The sequence below is a fragment of the Gekko japonicus genome, unplaced genomic scaffold (genome assembly GCF_001447785.1).
Source record: "Gekko japonicus isolate JY-2015 unplaced genomic scaffold, Gekko_japonicus_V1.1 scaffold2158, whole genome shotgun sequence".
NCBI classification, from domain to species: domain Eukaryota; kingdom Metazoa; phylum Chordata; class Lepidosauria; order Squamata; family Gekkonidae; genus Gekko; species Gekko japonicus.
Window position 1 is genome coordinate 86,245 of NW_015177083.1, and position 15,066 is coordinate 101,310.

The 15,066-nt window shown below is 41.1% G+C and overlaps 1 protein-coding gene across 2 annotated transcripts in view; it reads right to left on the reverse strand.

Annotated features, from left to right (window-relative positions):
* Positions 1-609: 609 nt before the first annotated feature.
* FBXO38 (F-box protein 38) overlaps positions 610-15,066 on the reverse strand; it is a 45,055-nt gene continuing 30,598 nt past the window's right edge. For both annotated transcript variants that reach the window (XM_015428265.1, XM_015428266.1), the window contains exons 15-22: positions 13,137-13,832; positions 11,257-11,357; positions 8,271-8,373; positions 7,145-7,311; positions 5,903-6,048; positions 4,937-5,040; positions 4,495-4,608; positions 610-1,334 (exon numbers count right to left, since the gene is read on the reverse strand). In XM_015428265.1, coding sequence (XP_015283751.1) covers positions 1,156-1,334; positions 4,495-4,608; positions 4,937-5,040; positions 5,903-6,048; positions 7,145-7,311; positions 8,271-8,373; positions 11,257-11,357; positions 13,137-13,832 — 1,610 coding nt within the window. In that variant the 3' untranslated portion in view covers positions 610-1,155. The remainder of the gene's footprint in view (positions 1,335-4,494; positions 4,609-4,936; positions 5,041-5,902; positions 6,049-7,144; positions 7,312-8,270; positions 8,374-11,256; positions 11,358-13,136; positions 13,833-15,066) is intronic.

Sequence of the window (15,066 nt, forward strand, 5' to 3'; positions counted from 1 at the left end):
GGACCTTTTGGCAAAAGAACTCTTGTCACTAAGCCATGGACCCACCCCAAAAGCTAACAGAAGTGCTGCTGAACTAATACCTATCATAGGTGTAGCCTGATCATGTCAGGTCTCGTAATCAGACTCAGATTTGTTACAAAGCCCCTTGCTGAGGTTGCCATAAATCAGCTGCAACTTGACACACACACCTCATCCAGCAAAGAAACTGGTCAATGATTACTGACATCCAATACTAATGAATCTAGTTCACTGCAGTTATAAAGCCCAAGCTTCTATTGTTATCACATGTGTGATTTGTATGCACTTGTCTTAGCCGTTCTTGTACACAGTTACTCATGGTTAATGACTTAATAACCCAGGGAACCAATGACTACCATATACTTTGCAGAGATGAGTTACTCAGAGGCAAAATGAGCATTGCAGAATTCAGGTAGAAGTAACATTAGCAGCCTCACGTTAGATTTATTGCTTTTTATTAATTTCGCACAATCTAGTCCACATGTCTTGTTTTATTTGCTAAATTCCGAAACAGCAAGCTGCCTTAATATGTATTTTTCAATAAAAGGAATAAACCATTGACAGTTTTCTGCAGATTATTTCAGTGGCTGCTCTTTCCATTTCTGTCATTCTTCACTGGTTTAACTACTCTGATGCAGCTCCCCTTGAAAAATGCACAAGACTCAAGGACTGTTGAACAGATTTACTCAGATTCATTGGACTCTTAGATGCTCAAGAGGAGAAAAGGCACAGATTAAAAGACTCCTGAACATAGCATATGGGGTTTTGCTCGTGACAAACAAACAAACAAAAAATACTGCTATGAATCATACAGACTAAGAAATACAAACTTTTCCCTCCTTTGCCATAAGTTGCCTTCATTAAAATGGAACTTAAATTAAATTTGTTATATAAACATAAGAAATAAAGTCAACTTTAGGAAGGTTTTTTTCCTATGTAGAATCCTCAGTACTCAACGCAACTTCTCATTATACATGTACTACAAACTCTATTCCAGTAGGCATTGGGGCAACTGTGAAGCACACAAGTTCCAAGACCTCTCAGTGCACTAAGGCAGTGGAACAAAACCACTTGCTTTTGTTGCTGGCGATACCAGTCAAAAGGGAGGAAGGGCTGGAAGCCTGCAGGGTGATCTATTCAGATGTAATCATCCTCTACTGGCTCTCCATTAACATCGCAGTAATGGATGAAGATCGCAACCACCCGCTGGAACACACCTTTCTTCATCTGACGAAGCTCAGAGATCTCTTCGCCTATCGTTTCCATGCAGATGTCTGCTGACAGCTGTCCTTTCCTCCGAGGAGCATAAATCGTAGCTAAAAATGTGCAAGAAGAAAGAATGGATGCAAGTGGAGGTTTTCTAAAATTCTTTTTCAAAAAAAGCATAAACTTTAACTTTTATTTAATCTGCAATCCCAAAACAGAAATGACAAATCTAACAATAATGGTAGCAAGTCTACAGATAAGCATCCATAAAAGGTTTCCAAATATGGAAAAATTTGTCTACATGCCAAATATTCAAATATTAATAAAGTAGTAAGGTCTTCAATCCATTGGATTACTGGAGGTGAGTGTTTTATCTTTTTACTGTTGTCAATAGCCAGACAAATCACCAAAAGTATCATGTTCATTAATACAGGAATGGAAGACTGAGGTCCCAAAATAAACAATGAAAGATCATCTGAATAAAGAATCATTTTAAATTCCAAAGAGTTATGTACAAAGCCATGAATGTTATTATTTTGTCTGACAATACAAGCCAGAGTTTCTAAACATAGATCAAAAATAAGAGGAGAAAGAGGAAATTTTGTTGTCTATTACTCCTCTCAAGAAGGAATGGCACAAAAAAGATGCTATTAGTCAGGACTCTAGAGCTGGGGAATAAATAAAAGAATTCTAATCCAAGAATTCATGAGGAATGCCAAATTTAATCAATGTAGCAAAAATAAATTTCCAATATAGTTACTGAGAAATGTACAGGAAGAGAGAATGGAAGCAACAGAAATTCACTGGAAACCACGCTAACTTTAACTGCTTTAGCTATGAGATGAACTATTCAGACCGAAGTATAAAAGACACAGATATAAGTAAAGCTATTCCATTTAAACATCAGCCTAATGGTACACCATATTTGTGTTTTTTTACCCTTCCCCTAAGAAACTGCCCATTTCTTTGTTCCCAACAAACAGTGCAGCTGTGTTTTTAAATTTCCAGCATTAAAAAAAAAAAAAATTCTCTAGCACTCTCTTTCTAATTTGCAGTATTTTATTGTACCCAGAGCTATGTTAGTTTGCATTAATTTGGCAAAAAACTCACCCTTGGAGTGAGGACTGCTGCAAATTTCATCTCAATTGGATGGAAATCAAACAAAACAAAAGCAAACTATAGGCAGAAATACATTTCCCACTGAAATAAATAAAAATGAATGCAGAATCTGAACAGCTATGATAAGAAAACTGAACTATTCAACACCAAAATGAGTTCAAAGTGACCAAGATAAGATTTCTGTCTAATATCTGACTTCCCCTGTATTTGGATGTGTACCAGATTTCCACTGGGGTGTTTTCAATTGCACAGGTGCTTCCTTGCTCACAATTTGGGATTGTGGAACTGGGTGGAAGGGGCTGGTGGTGAAATGCCTTCACCGACCTAATGCCTCATTCCTTCCAAATAGAAGGGAGGCAAGTGGTCTGCTGTGTGCTTCTATTTAGTCCATGGGGGGGGGGGGGAGGCAGGAACTGGCTTTTGTGTGATGCTCTGTGCTGCTAGGGTCCCATGGTAACATGAATGCTCCTATGGCTGGGGGGAGAGGGTGGCCGTTCTTTGGGGGAGGGGAATCCAAGTTTCTCCTAGATACGATTGGACAGAGACCCTCTTCTGGTCTCTCTGCTCAGAATGTTTCTGAGCCCAGCAACTCTTCTATTCTCAGTCTCCAATGTATTACTATGGGTTGTGATACTAACTAAAGAGAAACAAGTTTGACCAAGATTGCATTTTGAACAAGAAGTACATTCATACTGCTGCTGTTTACAAAATTCTTTTGTGGATTTTAGTATTTTTATTAGCCATCTATTTGCCACATTCTCAGCCAATGTAGTAGCAATTGTCACTGTGACAACCAGGTTCCTTTTTAACTCTCTTTTCCCACTACCACCCTCAATGGCTATGGTTGATTTTTCTTTCACAGTCATGAGGGCTACTTGGGTACTATAAATCTGAAGTCCAGACAAACTAAGGGGATCTAGGGTTAACTGACAATAGATTCCACATAGCTATTTCTAAATGTTCCCCTCAGTCCAGCAACAGAATCCCAAGTCCCAACCGACTAGCAAAGGGTAGCATTTAATAAATGTGTGGTTGCGAGTGGTCAGTAAGGCTAAATGTAAGTACTGAGGTGGCTGGGTAACTTGCTCAGGTCACCTACAGGATCTTGGGAGGGCAGCCCTGGTTTCTGAGGTGATTTGTACTTTCTCCAATCCTCCTTTGGACTCACACAGATACTTTTTAAAGAAACACCAATAAGCGAGAGAGGTGGACTGATTTTATCAGGAAAGGCTCACTAAATGCTGGTATATCTGGGCCCGTCACTATTTTATCATGTTGACAGAAATACCTGAAGTGGATTTCACCTATTCAATCTCCACATTTCACAAGTCCAGTCACCCTTGGAGTCGGACTCAGGAGTTAAAGTTAGCTAATCTCTGGATTCTGCCTTGATCCTCTCACAAATTCCCAAGTTACTATCTCTTTGAAACAGACTAACCTGCCTAGCACAGGATATCTATCCCTATGTCTATCCATGGCTAAGTCCTATTTGAAGAGCTGACAATTCCCCTTTACCAACTCCTTTCCTCCACTCCTCACAGAGGATCCATGGCCACTCATTGTCTGGAGTCTCTAGGAATTTGGATAGACACTCCAGAATCAGAGATTGGCAGTGACATCTGGAGGGTAGAACTGGAAGCCATCTGTTACAGACACTCAAAACATAACTAGATTAAAACCCTCATAGCAACATATTCCCTAAATAATCACACAGAAAAATAAAAACAATACAAATTACAGAAAATCACCAATTCAGCAGCCAAGCAGTGTTAACATAATAGGGTAGCAGTCAAGAAATGCTCTTCTAAACAAAACTGTTTCAACTGATGTTGAAAAGACAGCAGTGAAGTTACCCCATAAGGTTCACAGAATACAGGTGCTGCCTTGGATCTCTTCAGAGTGCAGAAGTGAAGTAAAAATACTGCAGTAAACAAAGCCTAATACATTTAATAATCTACAGAGAAGGAACTGCCCAGAGCCCTGGCAGAACAAGCTGCCTAACTGTCAGAGCACAAAGTAAAGTCTCGCTCTCAGTTATTAATGAGCAGGGAGGAATGCAGAGTCATTTATTCAAGTTAAATTGCACAAGGAGCCTACTGGATAGAAAGGAGGCATTTACATTTCTTTATAAAGAATATTTATTTTACTTACTTTTTTCGTCATCCTCAAAGTCATATCTGGCATAGCCATTAGGTTCCGCTGTTCTGAGAGACCTTAACCAAGGGAAATCCGTAATCATGGAGTAGGGGGCCCCGTCCACAACACCTGTAGAGGCATAGAAAAAAAACACCCCTCTATTGCTCCTTCACCTGCAACTGTCTCCAGTTCGAGTGTCTCAGACTGTCTAAAAAAAGGTTGCCCCACAAATCCAAATTTACTTTATAGAAATGACTGATGGAGCGTTTTTACATCTACACATATGGCAGTTGATATGTACCTGCCTTAGAGAAGAAAGACTGCCTTATGTCCGTTCCACTCTACTGGCAGATTTCTAACACCCAGAAGGCATCCCCCCCCCCCCATTATCCAAAATAACACAAACAACTTTCTTTAAATGATGCATGCATAGTTGTTTTCTACCTATAATGCTTACCTTCAAGAGTATAAATGTCTCTCCCCCAGGGATACTTTGTATATTTTTTCAGGTCCTCTTCTGTTCGTGTGGCTTCAGGGAAGAACTCATATTTAATTAGCTCTCTGAAGGAGAAAGAGGAGGAAGGACTCTGATTAAATATCTGCAGAACAACACACAAATTTATCAGTGAAGATGAAAATACTGCCACATATCAAACAGAACATTTATTATACACCAATCTACCTGTTAAATCTTTTCAATTCACATCTCTCAAAAGTACTAGGTCAGGCAAGAAGAAGAAGAGCTGGTTTTATACCCCACTTTTCTCTACCTAAGGAGTCTCAAAGCGGCTTACAATTGCCTTCCATTCCTCTCCCTACAACAGTCACCTTGCGAGGCAGGTGGGGCTGAGAGAGTTCTGCGAGAACTGTACCTGGCCCAAGGTTATCCAGTAGGCTTCATGTGGAGGAGTGGGGAATCAACCCCGGTTCTCCAGATTAAAGTCCTCTGGCAACCAATACTTCAGACCTAGTTTAGATGTTAATCCCACAAAAATTTTAAAAACCTACGTAAGTTTTTTGTTCTGTGCACTTAATAGCCGTAGCCCCTGTGAAGATAGGTGAATCCATACAACATGAATCCATACAGCATTTTGTAAACCTGGAAAGCCCCAGTTTGCAGGGGAGAAAAAACCTTAAGGTACACCCACCCAAGTTAACAGGCACATCTGTGCATGTGCAGGTGTTGCAAAAAACAACAACAACCCACCACCCAAAACCCTGCTGGAGTTGAACCATCAGGGAGAATAAGCAAGTAGGCAGGAGGGGAGAAGTTGAAGTGGGGAAGCAGACAGATGAGGTGGTGAGTCAGAAACACCAGGGGCTGGAGGAGGAGATGGAATTTTCCCTCCCCCACAATTCCTCATAGGCCCCCAAACCTGTATAAGATTTTGAGAGAAAGACAAAAAGGCAGACACAGACTTACTGATTAATGTTTGCTATAGTGTCCATCCAGCTGCGAATGCGCACCTTGTTGCGAACGTTTGGAGGGTTACTGAACTCATGGATTATACAGATGTGATATGGATAAGGGCCACTAAAAATCTTCTGCTCTAGAGTCAATGTGTCAACCTGTGGACAAAGGTACATTGTGGTTTATAACGAAGAGCAAAGATTTTACATATATAATCAATGTGGATCATCAGTTCTAGTTCCCTGACAAAATATGCCGCCATTTGGCTACCTTTAGAAAATGCAGCAATGGGTGAAAAGACAGACATTCAGAGCCAAATACATGACAGAAGATGTTCTGCACAAGTTTTCTTCTAAAAGCACAGAAAAACTGGCAAATCTTAGTTTACAGTAACCTAAAGGCCAAAGCTGCATTCATTTCTTATGGCATATTAGTGCTTGATTGGTGAATTAAATTCCCGTGCACACCACATTTATTTGTATTCAGAGGTGCCAGCCAGTTCTAGCTAATTAACTACTTTACTATAGCTTTTGCTTCTCTTATTTGTTTGACAGGATTTTTCGGGTACTTTACATGTTTAGAATACTTTAGTGCTAATTATTTTATGATCTACCTTGTGTATCTGACACAAACTAAAAGGCAGGAATTAATAGCACAACCATTAATAAGGATAATTCAGTAAACTCAGCAAGTAGGCAGGATTCTGTTTGGCTGTTGTTATGTCTGTGGTAATGTACAGGCATTGGTCAGAGAAACAAACATCTCGAAGAATTAAGCATGATACATTCAAGTACAATGATAAATATGCCAAGCTGCATTGTGTTACCCTTGCAGGCAGTACTACAAGGCCTATAATTTATTTATTTATTTATTTAATTCGATTTATACCCCGCCCTCCCCACATGTGCGGGCTCATAATGTCAGCAACACTACAGTATCCTATCCAGCCTAGTTTGTTTGGACACCAAAGACACATTTCATGAGGGAACAGAATGCTTACAACGTACCTGTTCAATTCAGGAAGTGTGGCTCTAAAATTAGACAGACACTTAATCCCTTAACTAGGTTCTCAGCATGCATGTACTTCAAGATGGGTGAGAAAGCTTCAGAATGAATGAAGTTATAGACACCAACAATTGGCTTTGAAAGTCAGCCTTAACTTCTACCCTGGCAATTCTGACATTAAGAACTAGAGAGCCAAAGTGAAACAATACTAGCAGCTTCATCTGAGTTAAGTGAAAGACATCTTTATACCTGCTGCATTGGGCGAAGGTAAATGATCCTGTTTCTTTCCGGGGGCATCCGCAATATTTGATCCAACACTTGATCCATATTTAGTTTTTTGCACTGAGCATAGTCAAATCGATTGACAATTGGTGCGTTCTCTACTTTTAAGTGCTTGAGTACACGGCATCTGGTAGCTACAAATTACAAGGAAACAAAACATGGTAACTCAGCAATAGGTACACAAGATAATGCATATGATGATTTGATGCTGGATTTAGCCACATGCGTATACCACTAACTCAAAATGGATCCTCCCCATTACAAAAGGCTGGCTGCATAAAGTTGTCCATGATGTAATGTCCTGTCGGGAGGATTCCCACACGTGCGCTTGGATTTCATTTGCTTAGATGCAGCATCATGGTATATGTATGGAGCCCCTTGCAGCCATCATTATTCCTGACAATGTGCCTGTACCACTTGGCAACAGACTAGTATTCTAATAAAACATAGCCTTTCCAGGAGAGTGTGTTTGGACCTGCTTGCTGTTGACCCTGACACCTTGAAAGAGCAGTTCCTTTCAGAGCTCTCTCAGCCCCACCTACCTCACAGGGTATCTGTTGTGGGGAGGGGAAGGGAAAGGAGTTTGTAAGCCGCTCTGATACTGCGAGTGGTGGGGTATAAATCCAATCTCCACCACCACCTCCTCCTCCTCCTCCTCATAAAGCTATTCTAAGCATTCCTCACGTCTGTGCTGCTCTCCTGGCTCTTCCATTCCCATCACTTGCCTGCTGTACTTTGTTGAGTTCTATATTTGATAGCCCAGCAACAGCACAAACTGCCCATAGGTGGAGGGAATGGTGGATGGTTCAACAACTGACAAATGACAGCAGATAGTCTTTCCAGATCAGTGGAAATGCAACAGCCTACAGGGCACTGTCCACCTCCAATCTGACTGACAGTACCAACTGGAGACACAGATGAAGAATGGCATCTCCTCAGAATCTGTTTATTGTAACTTGGGATTCTCCAACCCCTGTTGCTTACAGAATAATGAGAAACTATGAAGTGCAACTATTTAGGATAGGAGATGTGCCAAGCTTGAGGGAAAAAATCAATTAAAATTGTCAAACATCTGAAAGCCAAATATACATACCATGAATAAACATCATTTTAGGGCAGTCTTTCAGCACTAGGTCTGTTATGCCACAGTTCGTCAATGTGATTCCGACAAGGTTTTTGGATTTCAGTGTTAAAATCTGGAAGGGAATTTATTTTAAAAATTAAAGACTGCTTTAAAGAATCACATACATATACACTAGGGATGGGCATGAAACAAACAAACCCTGGTTCGACCACGAAGCAGGCTGGTTTGTGGTTCGCGAACAAGGGGTTTGGGAGAACGTGTCTCCCACAATCTGCCCATGAAAGTCCATGTTTTTCATGGAGGTCTGTGAGGTTTGTGGGACAGGTGTTCTTGGGCTCCAAAGGCATTTAAATGCCGTGGGAGCCCACCAGCGGCCAGCAACCCCACTTGAGTGAGCTCCAAAGTCATTTAAATGCCTTTGGAGCCCACCTCCAGGTTGGGCCGGCCTGACTGAACTCTGAGAATGAGCTCCAAAGGCCTTTATAGGACATCGGAGCTCACTCTTAGAGCCCAGTCAAGTCAGGTGGCCCAACTCAATTGAGCTCCCAGAGTGAGCTCCATAGGCTTTTATAGGCTTTCAGAGCCCTCTTCCGGGTGGGGCCTGCCCATATTAGGGCTTGCCCCTATAAGGGCATATAAAGCCTATAAAAGCCTATGGAGCTCACTCTGGGAGCTCAATTGAGTTGGGCCACCTGACTTGACTGGGCTCTAAGAGTGAGCTCCGATGTCCCCAGAGCTCACTTCTGGGTGGGCCGAACTCCCTGAACCAGTTTGGCAAATGGAGTTCATTGGAGGTTTGTGGTTCGTGAGATCCCTGAACCATGAACTTCCAATGAAACGCCATTTTCCCGGTCTGTGCCCTCCCGTAATACACACACATACAATGAAATATGGGCCTATTATGCACAGTTGTTTTCCCTCACTTTCACCGTGCGTGTCTGTCGGGTTTTCTTTGTTCTGCACTGATTTTCCTCCCTTCGGTGCTCAGTTCACTTTCTGGTCACTGTTTCCCTGGGTTTTCTGAGAGTGCTTTTGTGCCAATTTCTCCCTTGTTTCACTTCCAAGCCAAAGGTAATTCGAATGTGTACATATTCCCTCAGATTCCCCCCACCCTTTTGCCGCCCCCTCGAAGGTCACTCCCCACCCACATCAAGGTCATTCCGCCAACTCTGCACCTTCCGCTATCCTTCCTCTTTCATCAGTGTACAAGATTCATTTCCCTCTCATTTTTAAATGTTTAATTTTTTTTTTTTACAATCAGCATGAGTCTAGAGATATGAGACTATTGCTAGCCTCGGATCCCTGGATTAAAAAAATTAAAACGATGAGGAGAACTTTGAAAGGAGATGTGTGAGGTTTAGTTCCCTGCTGGTATTGACTTGAAAGGGGGATCAAAGAGGAGGCAAACAGTAGCGTCCCCAGTGGAAAAAAAAGGATTTCAGTGCTGCATGCAAACAAAATAAAGGGGAGGATCCTCAGTCTGGAATGAAATTGACATGAGATGGAAAGAGGCACTGGGAAGGGAAGCCTAAAGCTTTGAAAACATTTTCCCCTTTAATGCTTTAGTGAACAAAGTCTGGAGGGGGGGGGGGAAACCATTTTTGCACTCTCTGGAAGCCCAACACTAAAATTGCAGCTGAGCCCTTCTGCAAACTGCCGAACTTAAAAATCGCTTGGGATTGATCCATTTGGAGGAAGAGTACAATCTGCATAGAATAGGCTTTTAAAAACTGCAAAGATCACAACCAGTGTGCAGGATCAGCTTAGCAAATCATAGAAAAACCATGCAAATTTGCAAGGAAGAGCAGGAAATTAGCTTTACTGTGCAGCTGCCTTGGGCACTGATGAAAATTACACCCCCCCCCCCATTTTTTTCAATTTAGAGGCACAAGACTAAAAAAGCTCTCCAGAGCTTCTGCCAGAGGACTTCTCCCCCATACAAACTGCAGCCCTGTGCAAAGTGTGGTGGAGTTGCTGCCAACTTTGCATAGGACTGCATGTGACTCTTTCCTATTTTTTACAGTGGCCAATCACACAGCAGAGAATCCCCTAGTCCTAGTGCATGGCAATATGGAAAAACGGCTTTGCAGCTGCCTGTCAGTCTCAGAAAAAAGTCTCATCAGTTTCAACAGTGGGTTCCCCCCCTTGCCTGCTCTGTTCTCTTTCATTCAAGGAACTAAAGCTAAAATGCATGCACAAAACCTGAACCACTAGGATTTAAATGGACAGTGCTTGCTGGATGTAACTGCGCAGATGCTATAGGGCAATTGTGTAATTTTTTAAAAAGAACTAAAAAGAACTTTGGACACCAGCCCCCACACATCACAAGTGACGTTCCACCCTGATTTAGAAAAGTGCATTTTTAAAATTGTAGCTACAGAATAAACACATAGGAGGGAAAAGAATGGTGTGTAAAGCAGGCACAGATTCCAAAGTCAAGATTAAAGGCTTACTGCTCTGGAAATCTGCAGTAGGATGTGCATGCATAATGGGCCATGGGCAGCAAATGTCCTGAGAAAACATAATAAAAATTATTCTCTCTTGCTGCATGAGATGGGGCAATGTTCTACAACACAAAACTGCACAAATCAAGTGGCTAAATGGAGAGCATCCAACATTCTGAACTGCTGTGACCTAACTTCTTCCTTCTCTCCTGTTGGCATTTCCATTAATCCTATCAGCAAGACAGACAGTGATTGACGCAGATTGAAAGGGAAATGTGTATTTTCAGTCATTATACACAAAGTGCTCAGGAAGTAAATATGTCAGGAAAAAATAGCAGAAAAGAATAGACTTGAAACCCTCCAAAATTAACTGAAGCCAGAAGTGTTGTCAAATGTAGACAGAAATGTAGACAGAAAATGATCCCTGTCCCAGTTTGATGGTGTCCTTCCCCAAAAATACAGCCAATCATCACAACCAAAACAGTGTGTCATATTGTACAGCAACGAGTCATTTGGACTGTTAAAAAACTGACAAGTAAAAGAGACCTTACCTGGACGTGATCATCTTCAATCACAGGATCGCTGGTGCTTGTGGACTTGTCTGCTGTCCGTTTTCGCTTCACTGCATGCCGGGGCTTTGGTTTGGTTGCTTCTGGGGTGGTGTAGGAGGTAATAAGAAGACTGAAGTAAATTTGTCATCAGTACACAGACTAGCAACAGCATATCCTAAATGGCTGCTTAGAAAGCAGGGGAGAAAATAATGTCTTCTAGAAGAATAGTTCCAGAACAGTGGGATAAATAGGATAGAGGAACTTATTATGACTTAGTGCAAGGGAATGCAGTTTTGCTTCTTAATCAAAACTGCACCAAAACTGCACTTCCTGAAATCTCTAGTCTAGAATCACCAACATAGAAGTGCTATCCTAAACAGAAAACAAGTCCCATTAACTTTAGAGTTGCTTTCACCCAAAATACATAGAAGATCAGGCTTTAATAAAAACAAATCTACATCATTCCAGGTAAACAATGCACTTAAATTATAATATTCTCCTTTCTTCATATCCAAACCTAAATATATTTAACAGAGGGACACATATGAACCCTAATATTCAAAACTAAGTCTGTTCAAAAGATGCTATGTTACATAGTTCAACAAGGAACAATACTGCATTACACAGAACTGAAAAGTTTGCAAAATATAAATGTAAAACAAGCTAACATCATAAAGAACAAAATACTTGCTTCAGTATTGTGCATTTTCACATTAGTTTAGTGTGCTGATGATGGACAGAAGACTCCTACAACTGAAGCACACCGAGTCATATGACGACGCAGAACTTGATGCGAAGTGGAAACAGAGTTGTCTTATCAGGAAGTACTGGCAAACTTCTGTGACCTATTCATTCTACAGTTCTGCACATGCATTCAGTCATGCAATGCTAGATTGGAGCTCAGAAGAAGGCTTCTCTTTTAGCCAGCACCACTGTTACAAATATGAATTTACAGCAAACAAGTACTCAGCCAGTCGCTTCCCTGCATTGCAGGTATCTTCCAAATCAGTAATTCCATGATCAAACACTGTGCAAACATAAGCCAAGCCTGCCTTGCTAAGCCAGAGTTATGTATGTCAGCTATGCAGAATCTATAAAATTTGAAGAATTAGTACTCTATCAATAGAACAAGAGGAACATTTTTTTTTCACAGATTCACATCAGATTTTTCCTGAAATTTACAGGGAAGTGACACATACTGGAGTTCTGCTCACTGAATCAGACAAAAGGGAGGATTGTTATATGAATATCACCTGTCTGCACACAACAATGAAGCAAAGATTATTTGTGAATGGAAATGACTAAAGGAGGAAGTCACTTTATTTTCAGTAATCACAAGAGACTCACCACTTTAATTTTAAAAAAGACAATCCCTCAGAATTCCTAATTTGTTGGATCCCACAGCTCTGCCTGTGGAACACATCTTTCTTCTCTGCCCCCTTCCCTGCTGAAGCACATATGACCCCAACCCCACAAGCTACTCCTGAGGGTCCAAAGACTTTCATAAATAGTATAGGACACAGCACAGCAAGCTGAAATTGAAGAAATCCACACAAATCACAGACCTCTCTATTATTGTGGAAAAACCTTTTAAAACAGAGTTAAGGATTGTTATGTTAACAGAGAAATTTGAGACACACTTGACAGAAGAAAAAGAAGAGCTCTCCTATCACCTCTTCCATTAACCAATTATTCTTCTATTTCTATTAATGAGCCGTTTCTTTAACCAGAAGGATGATAGTGAGGAAAATGCATGTCTGCTGTTTATCCCTTTTGCTACTGTTTCACAATGACATTCCCATCTTTGTTCCATGTTCCATCCCCTCCTCTGATAAATACACTATGTCTATGTAATGAAACTTATGCAAAAGCAACCATACCTGATTGAGAAACGAGGGGCACATGGGAAAGTCTGCTTCTGGCTCTTGTTACCGGCCTGCGGGGGTAGTCCTCATTATACTCCATTTCATACCTCCCTTGCTGCTCAGGGGCAGTGTTCTGTTGCTCATTAGCAGACCCAGATATTCTCTCACTAGTCCTCTCATTGCCAGTCTCCCCTGAAGAACCACAGACTGGTAATGTTCTCAGTGAGATTTCTGCCCCTCCCACATTTGGTCCGTTCATGCCACAAGTGCCACTGGTGGACGGGCATTCGGCATCAGACACCCCATTAGTCCTCCTTTGTTGGCTCTGGGACATATTGCAGGAACATCTGGAGCAAAAAGAATTCTCCTCACTGTCATTCTCATTGGAGCCTTCACTTCTGCAGAGGCACTTCTCAGGATCCTCTGCAGCAGGGGCCTCACTGGAACTATTAGCAATCCTTGTGTCATCAGGGCTTTGAGAAGCAGTAGTGGCCAAAGTCCCTGGGGGTCCTGTGCCCCCTCCACAGCCAGGGTAACAATCTTTGTTTTTACTCCTCTCAGTTGTCACGTCACTGGCCGCTTTCATATCTGCCTTGATCTGCTCGCTAGTGACTTGACAGCCCTTTTCACAGCTGCTCTCCTCCGAGAGAAACAGCTTCACCCGGCTGGCATTGCATCTCTTCCTCAGTGGAGCCTTACCCTTGCCACTCACTGCAACAAAAATAATATCAGATAAAAGGTAAGAATGTTATGAGGTAATGTGAAAAGTTACTTTCCATACCACAGACTTGCAGTGTCCTGAAACTGAAACTGCTAAAAAAACCCTGTATCCATCAGCCAGCTTAGGTAAATCACATTTGTTTATATAGCTAGCAGTCTCCTATAGCACCTATCTGGTCAAATAACATCCTGTTGGTGTATCAACCCTATTTTTATTGGAAGATATTAATTTTATTTATCCAGGGCATTTCTTGGTATAGCTGACAGCAAATAGATTTTTGATAGGTTCTTTCTCTCTGATATACACAGACATTACTAGAGATGTAAAATTTCTGGAAATTTTGAAGCCACAAGGGGAAAATGCCCCCCTCCAGAATTTTTTTGAGGGGAAACTGAAATTGATACTTACTTTTCAATCGAACCTATGGTTCACTTACTGATTGAACAACATACGTATCATTTATAACTTCATTAGCACATAAAAGAGCTTTCGTTGTCATATTTATGAAATTTAACAGTATAAATATATTTGTTTTCCATAAGAAAAACTACAAACATACCCAATACTTGAGAAAGAGTTGCAAACTGCAGCACTCTACCATAGCACATGTATCTTTACTTTTTGCAAATCTGAGAGGTAGGAATAACAAAAATTGAAGGTGGAAGAAAACTTCTGTAGTAAAGAAAGTGCAATATTTCAACAGGAAGTCTCTCACTGAATCACAATAGGCAGGACTACCAGAATGTTTGGATGGGCAACTAACTTTATAACACAAAACCCCCCTGAAAACTTTCATAATGTATTATCATTAGACATATTGGACAGAACAAAAAAAGTAATAAAGGTAGGTGGAGACTACAATAATCTCAGAAGAGGAAGTTCTGTGATCACCAGATCATGATCCAATTTTTAAAAAGAAAATAAATGGACTTGGTAAATCTCAGGAAAGCTTGCCAGAGTATTTACAGTCAAATTTCTGTATAAAACTTCTCTGTACACACCCAATCTAATTCATGATTGCTACAAAAGAACAGATATAAACTGTACTCTGCTGCCATTCCTGACTGAATGATCCACAGTCTCAAGAGCTTGAAGGAAGAGGATTCTGTCAGAACTAGATAGGTTTCTAGAAGATCTAGGGCTGATGGTATTCTCCTTCTACACGGTAGGAAGGAGAAAAAAATGCATTTAAAAAAACAATCACAAAAGCTGAGTTCAGTCTTT